The sequence below is a fragment of the Peromyscus leucopus genome, chromosome 17, assembly GCF_004664715.2.
Source record: "Peromyscus leucopus breed LL Stock chromosome 17, UCI_PerLeu_2.1, whole genome shotgun sequence".
In the NCBI taxonomy this organism is placed as follows: domain Eukaryota; kingdom Metazoa; phylum Chordata; class Mammalia; order Rodentia; family Cricetidae; genus Peromyscus; species Peromyscus leucopus.
In genome coordinates, this window is record NC_051077.1 from 53,909,932 (window position 1) to 53,937,238 (window position 27,307).

At 62.2% G+C, this 27,307-nt stretch overlaps 3 protein-coding genes across 6 annotated transcripts; 2 read left to right on the forward strand and 1 right to left on the reverse strand.

The window, feature by feature from the left end:
* The first annotated feature begins 1,772 nt into the window (after positions 1 to 1,772).
* Dda1 (DET1 and DDB1 associated 1) lies at positions 1,773 to 8,297 on the forward strand. 3 transcript variants are annotated; one of them, XR_005093114.1, is made up of 5 exons: positions 1,773 to 1,883; positions 4,904 to 4,984; positions 5,062 to 5,250; positions 6,947 to 7,008; positions 7,692 to 7,796. XR_005093114.1 is itself a non-coding variant. In XM_028855929.2 (5 exons), exons 1-5 carry the CDS (start codon positions 1,881 to 1,883, stop codon positions 7,800 to 7,802), a joined length of 309 nt encoding a protein of 102 aa, XP_028711762.1. In that variant the 5' UTR covers positions 1,777 to 1,880; the 3' UTR covers positions 7,803 to 8,297. The 3 variants fall into 3 exon arrangements, 2 of the variants coding, with proteins under 2 accessions (XP_028711762.1, XP_028711764.1); XM_028855929.2 differs by having other exon boundaries at positions 1,777 to 1,883; positions 5,062 to 5,113; positions 7,692 to 8,297; XM_028855931.2 differs by lacking the exons at positions 1,773 to 1,883; positions 5,062 to 5,250 and adding an exon at positions 4,438 to 4,566 and having other exon boundaries at positions 7,692 to 8,297.
* A 1,126-nt stretch (positions 8,298 to 9,423) lies between these two features.
* Positions 9,424 to 20,205, reverse strand: Ano8 (anoctamin 8). The gene is given in 19 exon segments (XM_028855904.2): positions 9,424 to 9,585; positions 9,588 to 9,761; positions 9,764 to 10,028; positions 11,323 to 11,433; positions 11,516 to 11,647; positions 11,726 to 11,917; positions 14,631 to 15,428; positions 16,129 to 16,203; positions 16,306 to 16,361; positions 16,457 to 16,583; positions 16,670 to 16,822; positions 17,219 to 17,380; positions 17,461 to 17,588; positions 17,669 to 17,785; positions 18,507 to 18,603; positions 18,674 to 18,812; positions 18,981 to 19,113; positions 19,214 to 19,324; positions 19,998 to 20,205. Coding segments are annotated over 19 exon segments (3,168 nt in total). The 5' UTR covers positions 20,104 to 20,205; the 3' UTR covers positions 9,424 to 9,493.
* A 2,126-nt stretch (positions 20,206 to 22,331) lies between these two features.
* On the forward strand, positions 22,332 to 27,214 carry Gtpbp3 (GTP binding protein 3, mitochondrial). Of its 2 annotated transcripts, none has more exons than XM_028855941.2 (9): positions 22,332 to 23,248; positions 23,467 to 23,714; positions 23,824 to 23,910; positions 24,751 to 24,998; positions 25,152 to 25,224; positions 25,314 to 25,457; positions 25,568 to 25,733; positions 26,204 to 26,488; positions 26,644 to 27,214. In XM_028855941.2, exons 1-9 carry the CDS (start codon positions 23,076 to 23,078, stop codon positions 26,867 to 26,869), a joined length of 1,650 nt encoding a protein of 549 aa, XP_028711774.1. In that variant the 5' UTR covers positions 22,332 to 23,075; the 3' UTR covers positions 26,870 to 27,214. The 2 variants fall into 2 exon arrangements, with proteins under 2 accessions (XP_028711774.1, XP_028711775.2); XM_028855942.2 differs by having other exon boundaries at positions 22,333 to 23,248; positions 24,796 to 24,998.
* The last annotated feature ends 93 nt before the right edge of the window (positions 27,215 to 27,307 follow it).

The window sequence follows — 27,307 nt, forward strand, 5'->3', positions numbered from 1 at the left end:
CCTTTAATCCCAGAACTCAGGAGCAGGCAGATCTCTGAGTTCGAGGCCAACCTGGTCTACAAAGCGAGTTCCAGGACAGCCAGCACTAGATAGAGAAACCCTGTCAGAAAAAAAAAAAAAAAAAAAAAAGGAAAGAAAGAAAGGAAAAGAAAATGCTTCACAGGCTTGCCTCCAGCCCCATTTTATGGAAGGGTTTTCTCAATTGAGGCTCCCTACTCTGAGGATTCTAGCTTGTGTCCAGTTGACATAAACTATATAGGTTCAGTGAGTAAAGTATTTTCGGGGCAACTTGAGCTGAGTTTAGATCCCAGTACCCACAAAAGGCCAGACACGTCTGTGACCCCAGCACTAGGGAGTCAGAGGCAGGCAGACCCTGGGTCCAGCTCCAGGCTCAGTGAGAGACCCCATCACAAAACATGAACGGAAGACTGAGGCTGTAGCTTAGTCGGTAGATGGTTGCATGCATGGAGAGGCCCCGAGTTCCCTCCCAAGTACCCCATAAATCCTGGGGGTGCACACCTGCAGTTCCAGCCTTTCAGAGGCAGGGCGATCAGATCAAGATCATCCTCAGCTTACATAGCAAGGTAGGGAGGGCCAGCCTGGGCTACATGATAAAGGAGGGCCAGTGAGATGGCTCAGCAGGTAAAGGGCTTGCTGGTCTAACCTGGGAACCTGAGTTGATTCTAGAACCCATGTGAAGGTGGACAGAGAAAACCTGCTCCTCAGAGTTGTCCTCTGCCATCCACACATTTATCATGCACACACAGTTATAATAAAATGTAATAAACAGATCAATAAGTAAGCTGGAGAGCCATGAAGACACACAGTGCCAGGCCTTGCGTGCATATGCACGTACACACACACACACCACAAAAGCACAAGGTTTTGGCTTTGGTTTTTAATATAGTGAGCTGTCACTTCAAATTTAGTAGCTACTTCAGAGACCATATATGAAAATTCAAGTTTGAAAGCCAGGTGGCGGGCGCAGAGCTCACGTTTAATAACAGTACTGGGAGGCGGAGGCAGGCGGTTCTATGAGTTCCAGGCCAGCCTGGGCTACAGCACGAGTTCCAGGACAGCCAGGGCTACACAGAGAAACCCTGTCTCAAGAAATACATGAAATTAGGCTGGCCAGACAGCTCCCCTAGCAAAAGTTTTTATCAAAAGTTCTGTCATGAACAGGACATCTAAGAGAACATGAGATTAAAGGTGTGCGCCGCCACCACCTGGCTTTCAAACTGCCCGGCTTTTTACGTTTTCTTAAATCCATGTTAGCTCTACCTAAAGCAACAAGAACTTCACGCCTGCCTTCCCAGACAGGATTGCTGCATGTTCAAAGTCAGCCTGTATTATGAGATCATGGCGTGACCTCAAAAAATAAGTAAATAAAAACCTGTAGGTTGAGACCCGGCGGAGGTGGCCGGGAGTTCGGTGGCCTCATTAAAGCGAGCCCCTCCAGGGACGTCTTAGAAAAATCCGAGCCAGACACAGAACGAGGGAGAAGACCTGTGGGACCACGAGCGAGCTGTAAAACTACAACTCCCAGGAGACTTCGCGCGCAGTCTCCGCCCACTTCCGGATCGCAAGTGCGCCGCCCCCCCCCCCCACGCCGCGCATCTCAAGTCCCGGGCGGGGTTTGCTCCGTCAACCTAACTCGGCGGCGCGGAGGCCAATGGCAGCGCGCGTGCGTGCGGGCTGGCCAATGGGAGCGCGCCGGGCGCGGGCGTCGCGGAGGGCGGGGCCGCCGCACGGGCCAATGACGCGCGGCGCTGTCGCCATCGGCGTGAGCTGCGCGGCGGCTGGAAGTGGCTGTGCGGCCGCGACTGGGCAGGAGGCTGCGGCGGCGGCGGCGGCGGCCGGGGCGGCGGAGGACGCGGACGATGGTGAGCGCGGCCGTGCGGCCGGCCTTTCCCCGCGGGGCGTCGCGGGGCCTCCGCCGTCGCCCGAGACCCTCCCCTCGACCCCCACCCCCGGTCCCGCCCCTCGCGCTGACCTATGACCCCCGGCCCCTCCCCCGACCCCCCGCGGGCTGCCCGCCGACCCCACCCCGGCGCTTTCTGCGACCCCTGACCCTAGGTAGGCGTCCAGGCCTTGGCAACTCTTTCATTTCCGGGTCGCGACTGTCTCTTGTGTCCGTCCCCCCCCTCCCTCGCTCCCCCCCGGAAATCACTTGGGGTGGGGTGGGGTCCCTCGAGCCCCCCGCTCCGGGCTGTGCCTCGACGCGGCTCCCCCGGTTCCGGGCGTCTGAGGGGCGGGTCTGGGCAGCATGGCCCCGTGTCAGGCAGGGCTTTGTCACCACGGGAGGGGCGACACCGCGCCGGCCGCCTTCCCGGGTCCCCGTCCCTCCCTCCGTCCTCAGGGAGGGAGCAGCTTTGTCTGCAGAACGAGGGTGCCCGACCCTTGGAACGGGACGTCGGCGGGGCGAGCACCGCGCCCCCCGACGGCGAGGGGCAGCCTCCTGCGCTGTCCCCAGTCTTCCCACCCTGTGACCTGACGGGAGCCCCCAGACTTCCCCTGGGTCGTGGGCCCCGGGGTTCTTTGGGGTTGGGGCTCCTCCTCTCCGGCCCAGGGTGATGGCCACACCTCAGGGCTGGGCAGGGGTGAGTCCAGACCCCAGATGCCAGCCCACACCCTGGAGAACGGGGCATGAGTCACACAGAAGAGTCCCTGGAAGGGGGAGACGTGGCTGTGGGGTCCCCGCTTCACCTCTGCAACTTCCTTCTCCACACCAGGAATCTCCTCCTGCCACCCACCCTGCTTCTGAGCCTGCCACCTCCCGGAGGCCCCGTCCAGCCTCCTCCCTCCCCCTTCCCATCTCAGGCCCGTGGCCGCCTTTAATTCATCTAGAATCATGGGTTTTTCAAAGACATTTTGCACACTTTCTAGCTTATAAAGCATCCTTGGGGCTCCCTGTGGTGAATCTCTCCCTGGCTTCCATCCAGGGGGCAATGCCCTTCTTTGTGACCTCACCCCCACCTACTCAGCTCTCCCCTCAGCAAGGCACACTGGGCTTGTTTTCACTTCCTCTGCCTCCCAGGCTCCTGCTGTCCCAGGACCTTTGCACCAGCTTCGCCTCCGCCAGAGCTGTGGCCTCCTGGAGCACAGCTTCCCTTGACCCTGAGGCCCGTGAGAGGGATGGCCCCTGTGTCTTGAGGCCGTGTGTGCCAGCTGACCCGAGGAGGTCCTGTCTTTTCTTTCAGACCTGCCCCGCTCTGAGGGACCTCTGTCCCCAACTTTTGCCCTGCGTGTCTCAGCTGCCACCCTGAGCTGTACTTGGAAATGGCAGTGCACACTGCATGGAGGGATGCAGCCTCGCTAGGAGGTCGCGTCCAGGTCACTTAGCCAGCAGCAGGCCTGGCTTTGCTGTGGGGTTGTGGGGTCTTCTCCGAGCTCTGCCTGGGCCCAGCCCCCGCGAGGCCGTAGGGAGGCGTGAGGCGTGCTGCAGACATGCACCGCAGTCTGGGCACAGCTCAGGCAAGTCGTTGAGATGGCGGGAAACGTGGGGGGCATGCCCCAGCTGGGTGACAAGCCAGAGATGAGACAGGCCAGCGCTCGTGGGAAGAGTGGAGATTACTTACTTGTTGTTTTGAGACCGGTGTCCCTGTGGACCTCCCGAGTGCCGGGGTGACAGTGGGGGACATAAGCAGGGCAGGCTCCCCTCTGCATGGCTGCCCCAGGGAGCTCCTCGAGCCCAGACCAGCCTGGCCTCTGCCACCAAGCCACACATAGAACCCTCTGGACTAATGGCCCCAAACACCTCGGTTCTTCTGCTTTGGAGCGCCCCCCACCCCAGTGTGTAGCACTGGTCCGGCCAGGGAACCCTGGGGGGTTGGGAGGGGGAGCACTGGACCCCGCACCCTGGGTTGGTCAGGCGCAGCTCTTGGGACATTGAGCTGGCCCCAGAGCAGGAGCAGGGACATTCCAGGCCGGCGGGGGAAGGGGGGAGGGAGAATGGCCACTGATGCAGGCATCTCTGCTTCACTGGAAGGTCACCCGGGGGTCCGGACCTGAGCCTTAGGAATGTTACAGGGAAGCAGTAATGTGGACCCGCGGCCGTCTGTACAGGGGCACACACAGTGACACCTCCCGGGGATCACACCCGGAGCCACAGGCTTGTGCACTTTCATCCACTACCCCTCCCCAGCCCGAGTGACATTTGGAGAATGAACAAACATCCTGGCTGCCTCCCTGAGCTAGGCGAACTCAAGACAGGGTTACCTGCCCCAGCAGCCAGCTCCCTCCGTGTGTGTTGTGGGATAGGCTCCCAGGCCAGGCAGCCCCTGTCCCACCCCCACCTGAGGGCTGGGATGGGGGGCATGCACCACTGAGCCCATCTTCTGAATAGTCTCTCATTACTGCTTTTTTTTTGGTTTGTTTGTTTTTGATTTTTCATGACAGGGTTTCCTCTGTGTAGCCCTATAACTCACTATGTAGACCAGGCTGGCCTTGAACTCGGAGATCCACCTGCCTCTGCTGGGATTGCTGTGGTGGTTGTTGTTGTGAGATAGGGTCCCACTTTGTGGCCCAGGCATCCCCGTGTCTGCCTCCTGGACGTTGAGATGACAGGTGTGCATGCTGTACCCAGGGGAAGTGTACTTAAACAGCTGCAGGCTGGAGGTGGCCGAGCGTGGCGGTGGTGGGAGCCCTGGAGGAAGGAGGGCGCACACACAGTGTGCACACCTGTCATCACACACACCCTCCCGCACAAACATGCATAGCACAGCGAATACATGTAGGAAAATAGTTTAATAACCAGGCAGCCTCAGGTCCCCTCTGGCCTGGTCACAGGTCCTGTGGACCCCTGGGAGGCCCCTTGCCCTCTGTGGCGCTGGAGCGCGGCGGGCAGCGGGCCTGGTGTGCTCTCGGGCCGCAGCAGAGGCCTCACGCCCACCCCTGTCTCCAGGCAGACTTTCTGAAAGGCTTGCCGGTCTACAACAAGAGCAACTTCAGCAGGTTCCACGCGGACTCCGTGTGCAAGGCCTCGGTGAGTGTGGGGCCGGGGGTGGCGTCGCTGTCCTGAGGGCGAGGGTTGCCAGCTAACCCACCGCTCCCCGTTCACAGAACCGCCGTCCCTCAGTGTACCTGCCGACCCGAGAGTACCCGTCAGAACAAAGTGAGTACTGCAGCCGTCGGCCTCCACGGCCGGCCGCCAGGAAGGGCCTGCGGAGGGGCAAGGCTGCCTGCGAGCAGACGCGGTCTCCCTGGTGTCTGGAGGGCAAGGGTGGCCCCTGCTATCTGCGTATCGAGACTGTAAGCTGGGGCTGAGCTGGGAGGTAGAGCCCTGGGCTCCATTGTGAACCAGCGCTCTGGACAGGAGGAGGAGAAGTTTAAACCTGACTTAGATCCCTGGAATCCATGAGAAAGCCAGGCGCCTCGGCAGGGGTCTGTAATTGGCGTCCACCCCTGCCAGGCAGGCCAGGGCCAGCGCCAGAGTTGGTCTCTGGCCAAGGCAGGTGCGCACCCACACATACACATGCCCAGAGAGACCACAAGGACTGTGGCTGTGGACGTGGTGAAGGGCCTGTGGCCAGTGATGTCCGGGCCATGGGCTGTGGCCTAGGAGAACAAGGCCTGGTGCTTTAACTGCCAAGAAAGAACCTAGAAGCCAGGTGTGGTGGCGCACACCTCTAATCCAAGCACTTGGGAGGCAGAGGCAGGTGGATTTCTGGGAGTTTGAGGCCAGCCTGGGCTACAGAGCGAGTTCCAGGTCTGCCAAAGCTACATAGTAAGACCCTGTCTTAAAAATTAAGAAACCAGGGCTGGGGAGATGGCTCAGAGGTTAAGAGCACTGGCTGCTCTTCCAGAGGTCCTGAGTTCAATTCCCAGCACCCACATGGTGGCTCACAACCATCTGCAATGAGATCTGGTGCCCTCTTCTGGCCTGCAGGCACAAATGCAGGCAGAACTAACAAACCAAAAACTCCACAAGATGGCTCAGGGGTAAAGGTGCTGGCCACCAGGCATGGGAACCTGCTGTTGCCATGGTCCCCAGAAGCCACATGGTGGGAGGGAGAACCGACTCCCACAGTTGTCCTCTGACCAGTGTGCGCACCCGCCTAGCGCAGATGGAAAGCATGCAAGAGGCTGTGCAGACGCTGAGGGTTGGCACTGGCTACTGCTGCAGGGGAGCTGAGCCAGGCCCCAGCGCCACAGTAGGCCTCACCCAGAGATCCCATGCCCTCTTGTGGCTTCCTGGGACACATGCATAACCCCACCCACACACATGCACAAGTTTAAAATAAATTTATAAATTTATTTATAAAAATAAATTCTTAAAAATAAAATGAATCTAATTCGAGTGGTGGCAGCGCACGCCTTTAATCCCAGCACTCAGGAGGCAGAGGCAGACGGATCTCTGAGTTCGAGGCCAGCATGGTCTACATAGTGAGTTCCAGGATAGCCAGGGCTACACAGAGAAACCCTGTCTCCAAAAACAACCAACCAAACCTGAACCTGCGCTGGAAAGGAGCAAGGCTCATGAGCCGTGCAGCTCCCTGGCGTGAGCAAGGCCGTGGGTTCACCCCTGGCACCCAGACCTCACCATAGCCTCGTGTTTGTTTCCTCTGGTGTCTCGCCGCATGGTGGTGTCTCAGATGAGCCCTGGGAGAATACAGAAGGAGGTAGAGGCTCACAGCAGGGTGCTGGCCTCTGTCCTGAGCCTGGGCTCCATCCCGGGCACCAAAATCAGGACAAAACCCAGCAGCTCCAAAGCAGGCTGCCCAGGGAGGTCCTGCCCAGGAGCCTGAGCACGGGTTCCCCGGGTGGACCCAGGGCAGCAGTGCTGAGGGTGTGACTCGGAGCCCTGGGCTCAGAAGGGAAGCAGCAGGTTTCTCATACTTCTGATACGGGGTGCTGAGTCTGAACCCCAGAAAAAGGAGGCAGGCCTGGAGGCCACGTGGAGGTCACAGCACCTCCATCTTCCTCATTCTCTCTTTTTGCTTCTCAGTCATTGTGACAGAAAAGACGAACATCCTCCTGCGGTACCTGCACCAGCAATGGGACAAAAAGGCAAGGTTCTTGGCAGGGGCTGGGGATGTTTGAGTGGGGCCGTGAGAGTTGAATAGGAGTTCTTCAGGTGCTCAGTACTGGGGAGAAGTATTCCAGTGGGCATGCTCTTGGGGTCCTAGTGCTTGGGAGACTGAGGAGGAACCCGGGGCATCCTCACTGTGCAGCTTGCACCCAGTCGCCAGCCAGGTCTCTATTTTGGGTATTTTACTGTAACGGTGAAATGTATGTGACCAAAAAGTTCACCTCGCATGGGCCATGCCCGTCACCCCAGCCCTCGGGAAGCTGGTGGGGTGTTCGGGTCAGCCAAATGTGCGAGACCATGACTCTGTGTCTTGAGACAGGGTGGCCTTGTACTAACAGTGATCCTCCTGCATCCGACTCCCAAGTGATAGGCTACAGGCCTGTGCGACCTCAGCCAGCTGAGATACTGTGTTAAAGTACCTTGCAGGGTGTTCCCATGTGGCTGATGATCCGTAGACCTTTGAGAAAGGGTCATGGGCTGAGCGTGGTGGGGAGGATCTTTGGAGTGTGAGGCCAGCCTGGTTTACATAGTTTCAGAACTGCCAGAGCTATGTAGAGAGACCCTGTCTCAAAAAACAGCCCACAGGAGGGAGAAAGGACCGTGCTATCTATCGGCTGCCCTCACTCCTGCCCTCACTCCGGCCTCTCCCCCGCCCCTCCAGAATGCCGCCAAGAAGAGAGACCAAGAGCAAGTAGAGGCAGAGGGCGAGAGCTCAGCGCCACCCCGCAAGGTGGCCAGGACTGACAGCCCCGACATGCCCGAGGACACCTAGACCCCACGCAGCGCCCCACGTCTGTCTGCTCTGTCCGCTCCCGCCCGCGTGTGTAAGCGCAGCCCCACACCCAGCCCGCGCCCTCCGACCTCCAACCTCATAGGACCCATGTATTTATTTTCCTTGAGTTTTTATTTATGCTGTAACTCGTGTCAAGCATTGGTTAAAGGGACATCAGGCCTAGCCGTGAGGTGTCGGTAGACGCTGTTTTAAAGCACAGTGGTGTCCCCCACCCGGCCACCCGCCAGAGACCACGTCAGGGTCCAGAGCCCAGGGCGGCCTGGTTTCCCTACACACCGAGCGGCCTTCGCGCTCCTTCCCACCCGCAGGCCGGCCGGGTCTCGGTGCCCGGGTGCTTCCCGTGCCCGGGCCTCACTCTGAGCCCACGCCAGGGCAGGAGAGAGCTGGCCTTTCTGGATCTTTCTCCTAAGTCATTTTATCATGGACTAGCCCGTGCTCCGCGTCCACCCCAATAAAAGGATCTTTCCTACTCCACCGGCGTCTTTGGTCCACACCTCGGCTGGAGCCACTGGGACCCGAGTGGCTGGCGCGGGGCTGCCACACCTCCCTGCCCAGGGCTCCTTGGGTCACGTTTCGTTGGGAGACAGCGCCCAGGTCAGAGCCATAGGGCACTGGACGTCATGTGGGAGGCTCACCAGCCAGGCTGGGACCGGCAGCATTCATCCGGGGACACGGGGGGGGGGGGGGGGGAGGTGGCCACGCTGTCCTGGGGGGCAGGGGAGCTGCCTGGACTGGAGTGGCTGTGCACCTCGGGTGTGGCATGGCACACACTGCAGGTGTGGGGCGTGGGCTTGTGGGGTTCCTGCACACAGGCCAAAGCGTCCATGTTCCCCAGGGTAGTTACCCGGCTGCGGCCCTACCGGCTCAGGCCGGTTCTGACCCCAGTAGCCGTTTAGCCTCCTCACACAGTGACGGCACCGCAGCCTCCCCATCGACCCTTGTGTGCCCCGCCTCACTTTCACACACACTGGGGTTCCTGCCGCCCGCAGGCCGGGGTCCAGATTCTGCCTTCCCAGACACTGCCTTCCCATGCAGCCTCGAGTGCCACCTGGGGCTCCCGGTTCCCGCAGGCTGTTCCCGCTGCCCACCCTGCCTGGGCACCCACCCCCACGCGTGCTCCATCCCCGTGCCCCATCTGGGGCGTGGGGTGCCATGTGCGTGCGGCTGGACCCAGGCCCGAGACTGCCGCGCTGCGGCGTCCCCTGGGCCCTCTAGAGGCCTCATCCCGGGAGAACCGGGGGGCTCAGCCACCGGCTCCGGGTCCCCGGACCCCCGGTCCCTCCACCGCTCTGACCTCGAGCACTGTTGAAATAGACTTTATTGCATTTCTGCCGTTTTACAAAAATATGACAAAATAAATTAAAAACAAATAAATAACCGCCCGTCCTGTGTACTTTTCTGTACTGTGGGGTTCCGCTCGTGGCCCCCATCCGGTCGAGGGGACGGCAGGGGCGTGGCGGGGCTAGTGGCGGGCTGCGGGCCAGCAGGCGGGCTGCGCGGGCCGCGCGGGGGCCTCCGCGGCGGCGCCGGGGACGCGGGGCGGTTGTCGCCGCAGCCCCAGGGCGCGTCCCAGCGCCAGCAGCCGGCGGGCGGCGAGGCGAGCCCTGCGGAGGGAGAGCGCGGTTCGCGGGGCCCCACGGTGCCCACGGCCCTCGCGACGCGCGCCCCGGTTAAGGCCTGTGACCTGCGTCCTCGGGCCGAGATTCCGGCTCGGCGGCCGCAGGCTCGTCCCCGGCGCTCCTGTGCGCGCGCGCGCCTCCCCGGGGGCCCCGTTGGCCGCCGACTCGCGCGCCGTGAAGGCGAAGAGCTTCCCGGGCCGCGGCGGGGACGGGCCGCGCTCGGGCGCCTTGAGGAAGCGCAGGCTGAGGAAGGCGGGCAGGCGCGTGTCCGCGGGCGAGCGCGGCGGGGGCGCGCAGCCGGCGGGCGCGGGCGGCCGGCCTGCAGCGGGATGATCTGCTTCAGCCGCAGCACCGGGCCGGGCGGCAGCAGCGCTCCGGGCCTTCGGGGCCGCTCGCCGCCCTTGGCCTTGGCCGCGCCGCGCTCCGCCGCGGGGTCGGGGCCCGGGGCCTCCGCGCGCGCCTCCTCGCGGCCGCCCGCGTCGCGCTCCCGCCGCGCCTGCTGCTCCGCGTGCCGCTGCCGCTCCTCCTCCTCCCGCCGTCGCCGCTGCTGCTGCTGGAAGCGCTGCTGCGCCTGCCGCTCGTGCCGCTGCGGGGAGACACGGCCTGAGCGCCCCGACCGACCCCCGGCCTGGCCACCCGGTGCCCGAGGCCAAGAAACGCTGGGTCCGCTGCTCAGAGGGCAGGGCACGTGGGGGGCCGTGGACCCCCAGCCCCGGCTCTCTCAAAGGAGTCCCGTCCTCCCCTTTCTTTCCCTTTCTTTGTGTGTTTTTGAGACAAGGCTTCATTGTGTAGCTGGAATTTAGAATTCAGAATCTTCCAGCCTCAACTTCCCAGGGCTGGGATCACAGGTATGAGCCACCACTCAGGGCCCCGCCAATATAAATTAATTAAAATTCTGTTTGGAACTGATGAGGATCAGCAGTAGTCCCCCCGCCCCCCAGGATCCGTAAGTGAGGGGCTGGGGGCGTGGCTCAGGTAGAGTGACAGCCTAGGACCCTGGCTCTGGTTGGAACACTTGAGTCTTTCCTAGAAGGTGCAGCTCTTTAGCTGTTCGTGCCGTTTGCAGAGGGGTTTGGAAGAGGCGGGCTGGCATCTGGAGAATGAGCATTCTTGAGAGCTTGGAGCTTGTCAAGAATCTAGACAACACCCGCTACTGTGAGCAGGAGGTACCCACAAGGCATTGGCTCTAGGATCCACAAGTTTGGTACCACGGATGCTCGGCCCCCTTCTACAGTGGCACCCTGCTTTCTCTCTGCTTGCCCCTCCCTGTAGACTTCAAATGCCCCTAAATGGGCTGGAGAGACAGCTCAGCGGGAGAGCACCCCAGTTTAGTCCCTGGCACCCGCGATGCAGCTCACTGAATCTGACGCCCTCTACTGGTCGCCAGGGGCACTTCATGCACATGGTGCACATAACACATGCAGATAAAGTAAAATAAATCTAAAAAAGAAAGCCTCGGGGTGAGTCACTGGGAATACTGTGTGGACAGTTGTTCTGAGGGGACACTGTGCTCCACATCTGTGATCCCAGCTAACTGCGGGTCTGGGGATGGGGCCCCAAGACCCACTAACAATACATAAAGAATTAAAAAAGGAAAAACAGGTATGGCGGTAGGTGCCTATTCTGCTTTGTTTTTTAAGAGAGCACAGCATGAAGCCCAGGCTGGCCCTGAACTCCTGATCCACCTGCCTCCACGCCAAGGTGTTGGGATGACAGTTGTGTCCTCCACACCCTACAGACACTGGGTACTCTCATCCAAGTTGGCGGGATCTCTGGGTGTAGAGCCTGAGGGTGGGGAGCTGGGCGGCCCCCCTGCAGCCTGTGCATGTCCTCTAAGGGCTCAGCCTGGAATTTGTCCCCTCCAGACCCCAGCCCTGTACCTTGAAGGCTTCCCGTCGCTGGTACTCCAGTTTGGCCATCTCCTCGGCCACCCAGCCCGGGATGTCAGGGATGGCCGCATGGATGAGGTACTTGACTAGCAGAGCCAAGTGCTGTGGGGGACAGAAGAGGAGGCCACAGGCTCAGGGATGCCTGGCTTCCCCCCAGCTCCCACCCCGGGCCCGCCAGCCTCACCTCTAGCACCACCACAGACACGATGGCCGCCTCTGGGCTCAGCCAGGGGAAGAGGCGCTGCAGCTGGCCGCACTGGCCGATGAGGTAGCAGTTCACCACGATGGCCAGCACACCCATCGCCTCCATGACCTTCTGCAGAGGAGACAAGAGGCTCAGGGCGGGGTCGAGCCAGGGACTGCCATCCCCTCTGGGCCTCCCTGACTGGCCCACCTGCCACTGGCCAATGCTCTCCACACGCTGTCCAAAGGGCCGCTGTAGGCCGGTGCATAGCTTGAAGGCGTCGCTTCGGATCTCAATCAGGTTGTTGACGAGGGCACACAGGGCGGCCAGCGGGAAGGCAGAGGAGAAGAGAACCACGTAGCCAAACTGCACAAACATCTCCTGGTAGTCCTGGAACGTGTCCTGAGGACAGGGCTCCCATCAGGCTTGCGCTGCCCCCTCAATTCATCCCACTGGGCCCTCGCAGGCTCCCTCCCCACCTCAGATTCAGCCTGCACAAGTCCAAGGGCCACGACTGCCGGCTGGGCTCTCGCACTCACCGCACCAGGGGTCCCATGTCACCCTGACACATCCACTTGCAAACCTGCCTCCACCTTCACATCCAGTGTTGTGGAATATTATTTGAAGATGTGTTACATCTGTTTATGCTGTGGAGCATTTGTTTAGTGATGCAAAGATGTGTTGCATTCTTTTATGTTGCATTTGTTTAACTCTGTGAGGCGGTGTTACATTGCTTGTCTAAAACACCCAATGGTCTACTGAAGGAGAAGCAAGGCAGGAGAAAGGATAGGTGGGGCCGGCAGGCAGAGAGAATAACAGAGGGAAAAATCTGGGAGAAAGGAGTTCAAGGAACAAGAAAAGGAACGAGCGAGAAAAGAAGGGGCCGGACTCCCAGACACCCAGCCAGACACCCAGACACCCAGACACCCAGCCAGACACCTAATGAGAAGGAAAGAAAAGATCTACAGACATAGAAAAAAGTAAAGTCCCAGAGGCAAATGAAGACAGTTTTAATTTAAGAAAAGCTGGCGAGAAACAAGCCAAGCCAAGGCCAGGCATTTGTCAGAATTAAGTCTCCATGTGTGATTCACTTGGGGGCTGGGTGACGGATTCCCCCAAAAGACCAAAGAGTAAAAACAACAACAACAGTGCACCCCGACTGTAACAACAGTGCACCCCGACTGTAACAACAGTGCACCCCGACTGTAACAACAGTGCACCCCGACTGTAATAACAACAGTGCACCCCGACTGTAACAACAACAGTGCACCCCGACTGTAACAACAACAGTGCACCCCGACTGTAACAACAACAGTGCACCCCGACTGTAACAACAACAGTGCACCCCGACTGTAACAACAACAGTGCACCCCGACTGTAACAACAACAGTGCACCCCGACTGTAACAACAACAGTGCACCCCGACTGTAACAACAGTGCACCCCGACTGTAACAACAGTGCACCCTGACTGTAACAACAGTGCACCCCGACTGTAACAACAACAGTGCACCCCGACTGTAACAACAGTGCACCCCGACTGTAACAACAGTGCACCCCGACTGTAACATCAACAGTGCACCCCGACTGTAACAACAACAGTGCAGCCCGACTGTAACAACAGTGCACCCCGGCTGTAACAACAACAGTGCTCTCCCAACTATAACAACAGTGCACCCCGGCTGTAACAACAGTGCACTCCGACTGTAACAACAGTGCACCCCGACTGTAACAGCAGTGCACCCCGACTGTAACAACACTGCACTCCGACTGTAACAACAGTGCACCCCGACTGTAACAACAGTGCACCCCGACTGTAACAACAGTGCACCCCGGCTGTAACAACAGTGCACCCCGACTGTAACAACAGTGCACCCCGACTGTAACAACAACAGTGCATTCTCAACTGTAACAACAGTGCACCCCGACTGTAACAACAACAGTGCACCCCGACTGTAACAACAGTGCACCTCGACTGTAACAACAGTGCACCCCGACTGTAACAACAGTGCACTCTGACTGTAACAACAACAGTGCACCCCGACTATAACAACAGTGCACCCCGACTGTAACAACAGTGCACCCCGACTATAACAGTGCACCCCGACTGTAACAACAACAGTGCACCCCATGTGCTTTTTTGTGGCAGCAGCAGGGGTGGGGAGGCTTTTTGTTTCTCTGCGTAGTTTGCACGGTGTGTGTGTGTGTGTGTGTGTGTGTGTGTGTGTGTGTGTGTGTGTGAGCTCCGGGCCTGTGTGAGCTCCAGGCCCGTGTGAGCTTGATGGAAGCCAGGGTGAACTGTGAACAGACCTCAGGCACTGTCCACCTGTCTTTTGAGTGGGGTTCACAGCACGTTGTTGACATCAGAACACAACTGCTGGTCGTCTGTTCTCTCCGTCCACCGAGGGGTCCCGAGGTTTGAACTGAGGTCCTCGAGGCTTTGTGGCAAGCGCCTTTACCATCCCAGCCATCCCACTCGCCCTTCTTTTCTTTTCTTTTTTTTATCTAAACTGTATTTTACTCATGTCCGTGTGGATTCCTGTGCGTCCGTGCGTGCGCAGACTGGAAGCTGGTGCCGGGTCCCTTGCAGCTAGAGTTAGAGCTTTTGTAGGGTTGATGCGGGCGCAGGAATCTGAGGATCAGCTCGACCGCTGAGCCAGCGCTCCAGTCCTGCTTATTTATTGGTTTCTCTGCGTAGCCCTGGCTATCCTGGACCTCGCTCTGTAGCCCAGGCTGGCCTCGAATTTACGGAGATCCTTCAGCCTCTGCCTCCTAAGTCTGGCATTAAATGCGTGCGCCGCCGCCACCACCGCCCCACCTCTGGTTTGTTTTTGTAAGGGAGTGTCTCCTGTAGCCCAGGCTTGACCAGAACTTACTATAAATCAGAGGCTGACCTTGACCTTCTCATCTCCCTGCCTTCAACTCCCGGTGCTGGCAAGACCAGCATGCTTCACCATGCCGGGTTTATGTGGCGCTCTGTGCATGCCAGACAAGCACTGGACCAGCTAAACCATCAACACTGCCCTGTTTAATCACTTTTGGCTTCCCGTGGACCAGCCTGTCCTCTAAGTCCCGACCTGGCGGCGGCCCCGCCCTTCTTCATGCAGACGTTCTCACCTCGTACTTCTTCATGCAGCTCTCCAGCTCCGCCTGCGTGAGCTGCGGCGAATGCTCCTCCTCGGGCGGGTCGATCCAGGAGGACCTGCTGTGCCTCTGTCTCCCAGCCGTGTCGCCGGAGCCGGGCTCCGGGTCTCGACCTCCATCAGGACCCTGGTCTCGGCCCTCACCGCCCGCGCGACGGAGTAAGACCGTCGGGGGCTCTGGCCCGGGGCTGCCGGGAGGTCCCTCCGGCTCATCGTCTTCCTCAGCCAGCGTAAACACGCCAGGCTCCAGCCCCTTCTCCACCATGGTGGGGCTCCCCTCCTCCAGGAGGCCGTCGGGGCCCGGGCCTGGCCTGCGCCGCCCTGCGCCCCGCTCGGCAAAGCTGACCTTCTTAAGGCGCAGCCCGCAGTCCAGGAGGCCGCCTTCCTCGCCCTCGTCCTCGTCGTCCTCGTCGTCCTCATCGTCCTCGTCCTCCTCCTCCTCCTCCTTGCCACCCCGACTCCCATCTGGGACCTCTCCGCCTTCCCCTGCGGGCCTCCGCTCCACCACCACCGTCTCTTCCTCTTCCTCCGGCGCCCCGCAGCCTCCGCCCAGGCACCTGTGGCTCCCCGCTCCTCCCTCGTCAGCCTGGGCCTCCAGGTGCCGTCGGAGGTCCGGGCGCAAGGGGTTGAGCAGGCCTAGCAGGGCCCGAGCCAGTTCCCCGATGGCGCGCAGCCCCAGCTCGCCGCTGCCCAGCCTGCGGTACAGGTGCGGCTGCAGCACTTCGCGCACGTTCTGCAGCAGCTGCCGGGTGATGAGGAGCGTGGCCAGCATCTGCGGGCGGAAAGAGGCCGCGTGGGGCGGACGGGGCCGGGCACCGCGGGGGTCACACCCTCGAAGCCGCGCACGGCTCCTGCAGCACCCTCGACAACCCTGGACATGAGGCTGCAGCTCAGCCCCAATGCAACTGCCACGCGCGGGTGCGCAGTGCACGACGCAGACAACTTGCAGACCGGCCAGGAATCTCAGCGCAACTATCTCCACCCCGCCCAGGCACCGCCTAGGGCCCCGGGCGCCTCGGCGGGCCGCCCTCCTCCTGCACCGGAGACCCTTGCGCGCATGCACCCTATGCTGGCCGTGCCCCACCCGCAGCACAGCCACACTGCCCACACCGTGGGGAGGCTGCCACCTGCCCGTACTTTGGCCCGGGCCGCGAGCAGGAAACCCCGGAGGGACAGGAGGAGCAGGCGCAACCGCAGGGCCACGAGCGGGACCAGCGCCGCCCGCAGCTGCCGCTCGAGGCTCTGGGTCAGGGACAGGAGTAGCAGGAGCTGTGGAGGGACCAACGGGACAGGTGGACGGACGGACGGATGGGAGAGGGGAACGACGGGCAGAGAGAGGATACACGGACAGACGGACAAAGAGGAGAGAAGGATGGAGGGGCGGGGGAGGGGCTGGAGAGCCCTGGACCCTTCCACGGGCCCATCCCCAGGGGGCCAGGGTGCTGGCCCTGGGGCGCTGGGCAGGCCCTCACCTCTTTCAGGCGCTCCATGTCTTTGAGGTAGAAGCCGATGTAGAACAGACTCAAGTAGGAGTTGACAAACTGGAACTGGGAGGCAGGCGGCCGGGGTCATCCTGCAGCCCCGCCTTTCGGGTCACCCCGCCCCCTCTCCCGTCCTCCTAGCCTCTTTGGACATGCAGGCTCACTCACCAGGACGACTTTGATGATAAGGTGCCTCTCGTAAGCGCTCTCTAGCCGGTAATTCTCTAGGGGCCGAGGAGGCGAGTGAGGTGCCACCCTGCTCCTCCCGGGGGCTCTGGGGGTCCCCGGGAAGGCGCGGACCTCCCCTGGCTGCACATACCCATGTCGTTGAGCCACACGGCTAACTTCTTGTAGCCCTCGGCGCTCACGCTGACCAGCAGGGCCAGCATGACCTTGGGCAGAAATCGAACCAGGCGGGGCAGACCCTTGACGCTCAGGACCAGCTCCTACAGGGGACAGGCCGAGGCAGGGGGATCAGCCTAGCGAAGCTCGGCGGCCAGAGGCTCGGGCAGGGCCGGGGCTGTGGGGTCACCTGCAGCTGGAAGCAGCCGAGCATCAGCACGAAGACGCAGACGAGACAGGCCAGGCACAGAGGCAGGCTGACGAGCAGCTGGAAGAGCAAGCGCTTCCAGGGCGGGTAGTAGAACTCCTCAGCCTGAGTGATGGGGCTGATGCGACGGATGCCCTGGCCGACAGCAGAAAGGGTAGCGTATGTGCCCCGGGGCCACACCCACCTCCTGACCCCAGGGGCCCAGGTTCCCTCCGCCAAGCCTGGTCTCTCAGGAGACGCTCCTCGGCGCACCCTTCTCAAAACCTCAAATGCACCGCCGTCAGGGTGCACACACCTTTCTCTGGTGTCCACCCCAGCACCCACGGCGGTGAATCTCAAGCCTCAAGTCCACCGCCGTCAAGGTGCACACACCTTTCTCTGGTGTCCACCCCAGCACACACGACGGTGGATCTCAAACCTCAAGACCACCGCCGTCAAGGTGCACACACCTTTCTCTGGTGTCAACCCCAGCACACACGCACAGTGCCCTCTACAACCTTGTCTGATGTTGAGCCTCAGCTCCAGACTGACCCTGAACTGGGGTCGTGGCTCCTCCACAGCTTCCCCGGGCGAGTCCAGCGTCCCCCACTTGTAAGCCAGCTCTGTGCCCCTCCGTTTCCACTCCTCCAAGAACAGTGTTGACCAGATCACGTTGAAGAGAGCGAAGACGACACAGGAGACATCCCGGCTTGTCTGCAGGTGACAGGAGAGCCGAGTCAATGACGCGGCCGGCTTTTGGGGGAAGCTAGGCCGCCCCAGTCCTGGCCCGGCACCTGGTCCGCCTCGGTGAATGTGTACAGAACAGAGCCGAAGACGGCAGGGTAAACCATTGCCGACGTGTAGAAGCCCAGCCAGGCAAAATACATGGCGATCTTCACCCCAAAGTAGTCACAGATGTCATCTGCCAGGGGACAAGAGAGTCTGGGTCACCTCCAAGTGTCGCCTGGGACCCCAGCCCACTCCTCAGCCACTGAGCCACACCTAAAGGCTGGTTTTCACACACGGCCTGCACCCAGGACTTCATGAGACGATTCAGAATGCGCTGCTCGTGGACCGGAAACACCTGCTGTATGATGCCTCGGGCAGCCAGCTCCGGGACTGCAGGAGGAGGAGTGAGAATGACCTCTGCCCCTGCACCACGTGACCAGCCCGGGCAGCCCACCTTGGGGGAACCAGTGTCACAGCTTTTTGCCTGTTCTGAAGCCCGTAGGAGGCTGGAAATGTGGTTCGGTTGGTAGGGTGCTTGCTTTGCATACACAAGAGCCTGGGTTCCATCCCCAGCGTGGCGTAAGCCGGGTGTGGCGGCCCACGCCCTGGGGAGATGGATTTGGGAGGAGCGGGGATGGCCGGGAACTAAGAGGGTCTCACTATGTAGCCCAGGCTGGTCTTGACCTAACAGGCTCTCGGCCTCAGCCTCCCACGGGCTGGGAGAGCACAGGCATGTCCCCACCGTGCCCATCGGGTGCATTTTTAGAATTTAACCCCCGTTTCTGGCCCTGATTGTCTAAAAAATGCCAGGCTGGTGTAGAAAAGTGAACCTGTGAGAACCGGTTTCCCAATGGGCCTCACCACCGAGCACTGGGCGCTGTCCGCGGTCCTGCCCTCACCTTCCCAGGGACCTACGGGAAAGCCTCACCTGGACCGCCCCTCCCGCCTTGGCACCGGGTGCCCGGCGCGGCCACGCCCATTGGGTTCCTTGGCTGCCCCACTGGTTCCTAGCCTCGTTAGTTTGCCCGTAAGCCCCGCCCTCCTACACGACCGTCTAGCAGACACGCCCAGCTCTCCGCAGGTAACTGGGTGGCGGGCCCGCCCTGCTCACTGATTGGCTGGTCCTCCAAGAAGCGCACGTTGTGCAGCGCCTCCCCCTGCTTGGCCCGCAGGTTCTGCAGCCAGAAGCGGATGATGCTCTGCCGCTCCTGTGGGGAGACAGGGGTGAGCGTGGTACGCGGGGCGCGGGGCACAGAGGCGTGGGCGCAGGGCGGTCACCTGCGAGGTAAAGAAGCGCAGCTCGCTCTCCACGTTCTCGTAGATGAAGTCCTCTTCGCAGGAGAAGCTGCGGGTGCCCCCGCCAAACTCGGCCTTCACTGCCTTCCGCAGACCCAGCTCGTCGGCCCCTCGGAGCAGGCTGTGGGCGGGGCAGGGCATAGAGGGTTCACCGTGGGACCCCGGCTCACCATCCCCAAGCTAAGGACGACTCCCGAGCCACATCTCGGGACAAACGGATGGTTGGCACAGCTGGCCCTCCGCGGGGCAGGGTGACAAAGCCAGAGGGAGGCGGAGGCAGGGGACTCGCCTCTCATAGGTGGCTGTGACGAAGAAGGCATAGGCACGCGTGTGGCGGTGGTGGCGAACTTGCACGATCAGCTCGGGGATGCCCACTCGGATGTGATTCAGCAGCCACAGCAGCGTGTGGTCGTCAGTGGTGTCTGCCGAGGGGCACAGGGGCCAATGGGTCTGTGCTCGGGAGGACATGTCGGCCAAAGCGGCGGAGGCTGCCTCTGGGGCAGGGCAGGCAGGTGTGCATACCTGGGAAGGTCATGAGCACGTCACAGTCCTCGGTGGGCACCGTCTTCATCCACGCCTTGTGGGACACCAGGTAGCGGCCGGCCTGCAGGAGCCTCTTCCCGAACAGTTTATCTGTGGGCCGGCGCGGCAGGTCGGGCTGAGATCAGGCCTCTCCGGGCACGGATTGGTCCTCATCAAAGCTCTCCAGGGCCGGGCACCCGCAGCCTGGGCTTGCTCTCCTCTCTCCACGTCCCCTGCACCAGCCAGGCCCTTCCCCCTAGGGCCTGCCTTAGAAATCTTACTCATGGTTGAGGCCCAGCTCCGCCTCCCAAACCACAATCAGTGGGGTGCCCACAAGCAACCTTGAGCGCTTCACGGTATGACAGCGCGGTCCTTAAAGCAGCCGCACCAACAGAGTAAAATCCTTAACCCCATTTCGCAGGTCACCAAATTGAGGCCCAGAGAGTGTACCCAGGCGCTCAAGGTCACCTAACCAAGGTGGGATTCGAACTCAGGACCGTGCGAGTTCATAGCACCCTGTTTCCCGGTGCTGGGAGTCTCCAAACGGCAGGGCTCACTCCAGCCGAGCCGGGGCCGCCCGAGGGGCGTGTCCACGTCCCCGCACCCAGGACCCCCAGTGCAGACGCACTGCTCCAACCCCGCGCCGAGCCGCAGCCGCAGCGCCGCGGGGAGCGGCCCCGGGCCACATGCCAGGCTCTGGATGTGTGACCCCGATCGATCGGCGTCCCCTGCAGCCCCGGGGCGCAGCCGTGCACCTGCCCGGTGCCACCCGCAGTTCACGTACCCAGGACTCCAGACGCAGGCGCCGCAGGCTCGCCCTCGGGCGGGGGCCTCTTCCCCCGCTCCCCCTCCAGGGTCGTGCCCCCGGCGCCCGAGGCCGCCTCGGCCATGGCGAGGACAGGGCAGGTCAGGGGCTGCGGGACGCCCGGGCGCCGGGGGGACGCGGGCTCATGGGGACCCGAGTGGCACCACCGAGCGCGCGGGAGGAGGAGGAGGAGACAAAGGCCTCTCTCGCCCGCCCGCCCGCGCCGCGCGCCGTCCCCGCGCCTCACTTGCTTGGCGTCCCCGCCCGAGCCAAACCTCGATTCTTCTTCGCAGCCCGCGCGCGCGTCACCCTGGGTCCCGCCCGCCTCGCCTCTGCTTCCCGTCCCCGCCCGTGCGGTTTTCTGCGCTCCCTCGCCGCCCGCCCACTTGGATCTGTGGTGTTCGTTCCCGGCCGCACTGAGAAGGCGTCTCCTCCACCGTCACGGCCCCGCAGCCTCGGTTTACCCATGTGCAAAGGACACCGCTCACGTGGTGTGGAATCTGAGCTGGCCGTGATTCCCTCCCTGCAGGACGCGTAAGAGGGAGGGCCTGGTTGGGCGACATTTCCAAGAGCAATGCCTCAACTACCCAGACAAGGGTGTGAGCACGCGACAAGGGTGTGAGCACGCGCAGCAGGTCCAGCCTGCCCCGGGGCCTTGGCCTCAAACCCGCTGTGCGCCCTCCGCACCCACGCAGCCCTTGTGATCTTTACAATGCAGCCTCCATAAAGGATCTGGATACAGGCGCCAAGGTTACCCACTAAACATGGTCCCGAGCCTGCCAAAAACGGCTCAGTGCATAAAGGCGCTTGAGGCCGGGTGTGAGGTCCCGAGTTCAAGTCCGCGATCCCCGTGGTGGAGAGCCGACCACGTTCACGAGTGCACCCCGGCGCGCGCCGCCTCACACAGAGGAAATGGAGTAAGTAGTCGGCCAGGGGCCGGGGTGCAGATGGGCAGCGCAGACGGGCCGAGCATGCGCAAGGCTCTGCGTTCCGTCTCTGCGTGGCGGGATGGGGGCCGCAGGACCGCACGGTCGTAGACCCCTGAGCTGGCTGGCACCGAGCTCCCAGGCCTGCACTCAGGGGGCAGAAAGATCCGTATCTCAAAGCGATCCTCAGCTCCATCGCAAGTCCACGGCCACTCTGAGCGATCCGGGACCCTCGGCTCCGCACTTGCGCTCTTCCAGAGGACTCGAGTTCGGTTCCCGCACCCTGTAACTCCAGCTCCAGGGCATATGACAACCTCTTCCGGCCCGACACCTGACCCAGACAGTACACACCCGTAAATAAAAATAAATTTTTTAAAAATCAGCCCACTGAGCCGGGCGGTGTTGGCGCACGCCTTTAATCCCAGCACTCGGGAGGCAGAAGCAGGTGGATCTCTGTGAGTTCAAGGCCAGCCTGGGCTACCAAGTGAGTCCCAGGAAAGGCGCAAAGCTACACAGAGAAACCCTGTCTCGAAAAACCAAAAAAAAAAAAAAAAAAAAAAAAATCAGCCCACTGGCCGGATGGCGGCGCCCTCCTTTAATCGGGAGGCAGAGACAGGCGGATCTCTGAGTTCGAGGCCAGCCTGGTCCGCACAGGGAGTCCCAGTGTGTCACACAGAGAAACCCTGTCGTGAAAAACCCAAAAAGAAAACGAAACACGGCTTGTCTGAAACTCGTATGAGTGTGTGTGGGGTGGGGGGTTGCTGAGCGGGGTGTGAGCCAGCGAGGCCCCGCTTGCTGGGGAAAGGCTCTTCCCGAAGCCGAGCCTCCGGCGCGCGGCGGCCCCCCTTTTCCTCCGAGCCCCCGACTTTGAAAAGAGCATTTGCTTGTGTGTGAGGTCCGGAGCGCTTTGGCCAGCGTGTGGCGGGCAGAAGACAACTGGAGGGAATGATCCTCTCCCTCCACCACGGGGAGCAGGGGGATCGAACTCGTCTCCAGGCTCGGCGGCGAGCGCCGTAACCCGCGGAGCCCCCGTGCAGGGTCGGGTCTCCCCACCGCCCACGGTCCTGAACGGCCCCCTCTGAAGGACCGTGAGCCCAGGCTAGGCAGGCCCGGTCTGCAGTGGGCATCTGCTGTCCACACGATCAGACGGGACCACGGAGGTGGACAGCGCCTCCGCTCCCGTTTCACAGACCGCAAAGTGGGGCAGCCGAGGGCTTCGCGGCCGCAGCCGGCCTGCAGCGAGTCCCCGGAGCCCGCCCGCCCGCCCGCCCGGTGCCCGGAGCCGGAACCCGAGAATTAACGGCGAAGGCGCCCGCGGCCCCGCCCGCCCGGTGCCCGGAGCTCCAGCCTCCGCCTCCGCCCCCAGGTCGGGGCTGTCCCGGGTTAACCTGGAGGTAACCCAGGGGGGCCTTCCGGGGAGCCACGGGCACACGGCGGAGCTGCGGCCGGCCGGGGCCTCGGAGAGGGCGGGGAAGCCCGGGCTGGAGTGGAGCCGCCCGGAGGCCTTCCTGGAGGAGGCACCGGGCCAGGGGATGGCTCCTGGCTGAAAACGCTCGCCTCGGAGCTGGCAAAGCTGGGGGACGGGGAGCGGAGAGACCCAGAAAGGGCCGGGAAGAAACTTCCCCAAAAGTTGGGACCAGATTCTCCCCTGACTTAGGGCGTGGCTTTGCCCGGAACTCATCCCCGACTGTCATCAAGATGCTTTGAGCTTCCGGTCCCTACCTGGGCGCAGTTCTCTCTCTCTGTCTCTCCCTCCCCACCTCTCCCTCCCTCCCTCCTTCGCCCCCTCTGCCCCTCGTGTGGGGGGCGGAGGACAACTTGGGCTCCTTCGCTAAGCGGGTCCCGGGGATCGAGCTCGGGCTGTCAGGTTCGGCGGATGAGCGTGAAAACAGCACACGTGGCTTCTTGGCTCCTCTGCAGCGACGGCGCGTACACGGGGGAAGCCGGGGACCCGAACCTTCGCCCCGGGACAGCCCGCCTACCCCCTCCCCCGGCTGGCTCCGCCCACCCCCGGCTGGCTCCGCCCCGCCGCTCTAGGAACCGAAAACTTCGGTCTCGTATTTCCGGGGGACACTCACGCCGCACACACCCTGCTATCAGCCAATAGGAACCACCGTCCGTAGCCCACCCAATGGTAATCGAGTGGCTGAGCGCCCTGCCAGTCACGCCGCGAAGGGGGCGGGACTTCCCCCCAGAACGTGAAGCCGCGCAGGAAGGTCGGGCAGGGAGGGCGCTTGTGACTTGGAGACCCATGTGGCGCGGGCTGAGCGCCCTGGCGACCCGGGCGGCACGGGCGCCCCGCAGGTGGGTGGGACAGACCCGCTGTCACGGCTCGGGGCGCCGCTCTCGGCCCCAGGGCCCCGTTCCTCCGCCCGGAGCGGCCATGTCCTCTCCGGTCCGCCCCGTCCATCCGCCGGCCGCAGCGCGCATCCGGGGCATCCCCGGGCGACGTTCCCTCGCCCTTGTTCCCCCCGGGGCTCGGCGTGCCGGGTGCGCTCACTGCTCTCCTCCCCGGCCCCCAGGCTGTGCGCACGCCGGAGCAGCGGCGCCAGGCCCTGGGCCCCGGGCAGCACCATCTTCGCTCTCAGCTCCGGCCAGGGCCGCTGCGCCATCGCCGTGATCCGCACCAGCGGCCCGGCCAGCGGGCTCGCGCTCCGCAGCCTCACGGCGTCCCGGGAGCCACCTCCGGCCCGCAGCGCCTGCCTGCGCCTTCTCCGCCACCCGCGCTCCGGGGAGCCGCTGGACCGCGCGCTCGTCCTCTGGTTCCCAGGTGAGGGGCCCGATCCAGGATCCCACAGCGCTCGTGACCCGGGCTCAGCCCCCTCCGGGAGTCAGCCCAGGCCGTGCCCTTTGTCTGACTCTGCTTTTTGCCGTACCAGGCCCCCAGAGTTTCACGGGTGAGGATTGCGTGGAGTTGCACGTGCATGGAGGTCCCGCGGTGGTCAGCGGAGTCCTGCAGGCGTTGGGTGAGAGGCTCTGTTGGGTGACACTTTTCCCGGAGAGACTGAAAGGTCTCAGGTGTAGGCAGCAAGACAGAGTGTCATTTGGGGGGAAAGGTTTATCATATTAACGTGGGCCTTCTAGATGGCTGGCTCAGCCGGTAAAGGCGATTGTTGTCAAGACCCATCTGAGTTCCAATCCCGGGATCCCTGCGGTGAAAGGAGAGAACTGATTCATGTACGCTGTCTTTTGACTTCCTGGTGTGGTTTGCCACATCAGGAAATCAACACACACACACACACACACAGACACACACACACCAAGGATTAATGCCGTAGACAGACTGCAGTATGGGGAAGGCTGTGAAGACAGCTGAGGCTCAAGAGCAGGGTGCGTTTGGTGGAGGTCGTTCGGAGGAAGGGCTAGGTCCTAAGCATGGAGTTGATTAAACCCACAGTACCAGCTAACAACCAGCCTGCCTGTGATTCCTGGGTGGTGGGAGGAGGGGGGTGGTCTTGCCTTTCCAGGAAGAAAATGCTTTGCCTGATGTGTGTCTGTCAAACTGGTTTGCACAGGAAACCTCTGGTGGTTACTAGTCTGTCAGTTTGGGGCCTTTGTGGGAGGAGCAGCTGCAGGCGACCTGAGCAGCAGCTGGCCTGGGTTCTAACAGAATCTCCTGACCCTCAGGCAGGATACCCGGGTCAGACCCAAATAAGGGGCCCGTCGGAGTCTGGCCTGGGGAACCAGTGAGTTTCCTGGTGTTCCTTACAGTGGGCGGGCGGGGGGGGTTGACGAGAGTGGGGTCCAGCAGCTCATGCGTATCACCTCAAAACCCAGACAGGTTTCAGTTTGTTCTTCGCCGTCAGGCATCTGCCGTAGGATGGGGATCAAGGACCTTGTGATGCTTCCAGGTAGTGTGCCAGGACTACGACCAGCTGAGGCCGGAGAGTTCACCAGGAGGGCGTTCGCCCACGGAAAGCTGAGCCTGACTGAGGTGGAGGGACTGGCAGATCTGATCCATGCGGAAACTGAGGCCCAGCGGAGGCAGGCCCTGAGGCAGCTGGATGGGGAACTGGGCCAGCTGTGCCGAGGCTGGGCGGAGACCCTCACCAAGGCAAGGCCTGCTTGCTCACCCCTCCACCCGTTCTGTAGAGAAAGCTCTAGGCCTGTGAACTGCCAGTCTGGTCACTCAGGTCAAGCTGGAGCTGGGTTTAGAGAAGACCACGAGTTCCCAGGAGCACCCATGACATCTTCTCCTTCCTCCCAGGCTCTGGCCCATGTAGAGGCCTATATTGACTTCGGAGAGGATGACCATTTGGAAGAGGATGTGTTGGAGCAGGGTATGTCTGCCTTGGGGGGGTGGGGCTGGCATCTTGGCCCCCTGAGATCCTCCTGATTGCCTCTTCTCCACCTGCCTTCTCCCTCCCAGCGGACAAAGACGTTCGAGCCCTGGAGGCTGCACTGGGTTCCCACCTGCGAGATGCCAGGCGTGGTCAGAGGCTCCGCTCAGGGGCGCACATTGTGGTCGCTGGACCCCCCAATGCAGGGAAGAGCAGTCTGGTGAATCTGCTCAGTATGTGGGATGCGGGCAAGGGCGGGGCCGGGCCCTGGGCAGGGGTCTAGTCTGAAAGTGGGGGCGCTTACCTCCACCCTCCTGTTCTTCTTCACCTCCCAACCCTTCAGGCCGGAAACCTGTGTCCATCGTGTCCCCAGAGCCAGGGACCACCCGGGATGTGCTGGAGACCCCCGTGGACCTGGCCGGGTTCCCTGTGCTGCTGAGTGATACCGCTGGGCTGCGGGAAGGCGTGGGCGCCGTCGAGCAGGAGGGTGTGCGCAGGGCCCACCAGAGGTGGGTGCGGGGCTGGGACCAAGGCGACCCGGGGCCCTTTCCTCCCCTTAAGTCTGTTTCATTATTCCTGAAATAACGGGAGATTTTAAGCGTCCTTGACATCGAGGGTAGGGGGCCTCGTAATTTGATTGACATGCAAGCTTGGCTGGAGCCGCTTACTCTCCTCCCGTCCCTAAGCCTTGCTTGGTCACTCCCCCTCCAGGGCCACCTCGCTCTGCTCCACCCTGTCAACTGCACCCTCCAACCTTCTTCACCAAAAGCCCTGACCTCGGGTCCTCTGCTGTGCGCTGCCCACTGCTCCACTGACCACGTCCCCAGCGTTTTCTGCCATGCCCTTCACCCGAGCCCGCAGCTGTGTGTGCCCTGGCTCTGGGCCACGCCCTGCGGTGTCTGTCCCTCTGCTCAGCACCCACAGTGCCATCCCAGGCTTCCATGGCTGAGCCCCACAACATGGCTTCCTCCCTTCCCAGGTTGGAGCAGGCTGACCTCATCCTGGGGGTACTGGACGCCTCCGACCTGGCCTCCCCCTCCAGCCGCAGCTTCCTGGACACCGTGGCGGCCCGGTTGGTAGCACAGAGACCCGACAGCTGCGGACAGCGCCTCCTGCTGCTGCTCAACAAATCTGACCTGCTTCCCGCTAGGACCGCGGACAGCGACGCCGCCCTCCTCGGGCTGCCGTACCTGCTGCTCTCCTGCCGCACCGGAGCAGGGCTCGATGGCCTCCTGCAGGCCCTGAAGACCGAGCTGGCTGCGGTGTGAGTCACCCTCGGCTTCCTTCAGCTTCCCCAACCCAGGTTCAGGTGCAGGCAGAGCTGCTGGTTTGGGCTCAGGCCGGTCCCTCAGCCTCAGTTTCTCTGCAAATGGGGTGCGGCTGCCCAGCGAGTGAGACAGCGGGTCTCGTTTCTGGCAGGTGCGGGGACCCATCCACAGGACCGCCGCTCCTGACCCGGGCGAGGCACCAGCACCACCTCCAGGGCTGCCTGGACGCCCTGCGACACTACCAGCCGGCGACAGACCTGGCCCTGGCGGCAGAGGCCCTGCGCCTGGCTCGGAGGCACCTGAGCCACCTCACGGGTGGAGGAGGCACCGAGGAGATCCTAGACCTCATCTTCCGGGACTTCTGTGTGGGCAAGTGAGGGCCAGAGCCTGGGCCTCAGGTTCCCACTAGATACTGATTCAAGATGGCAGCAGAGGGCAGAAGAGCACTGGGGTCTGCAGCCCTCAGGTCTGTTCCTCCACAGTGAGCAGACAGGCCAGGGATCCCAGGAGAGCTACCCCTGGGTGCTGAGATGAAGGCCTACATCACCACGCCAAGAGACTGTATTGCTGGAGATGAGACCTTTGTCTGTTAGGTGTTGAGCCACGCCCCCAGCCTGCTACTGGAGGATTCTGGACAGAGCTCCACCCCCTGACCACGCCCCCAGCCCCTCACTGGGGATTCTAGGCGGGGCTCCACCCCTGACCACGCCCCCAGCCCCTCACTGGGGATTCTAGGCGGGGCTCCACCCTGAGCCACGCCCCCAGCCCCTCACTGGGGATTCTAGGCAGGGGCTCCACCCTGAGCCACGCCCCTG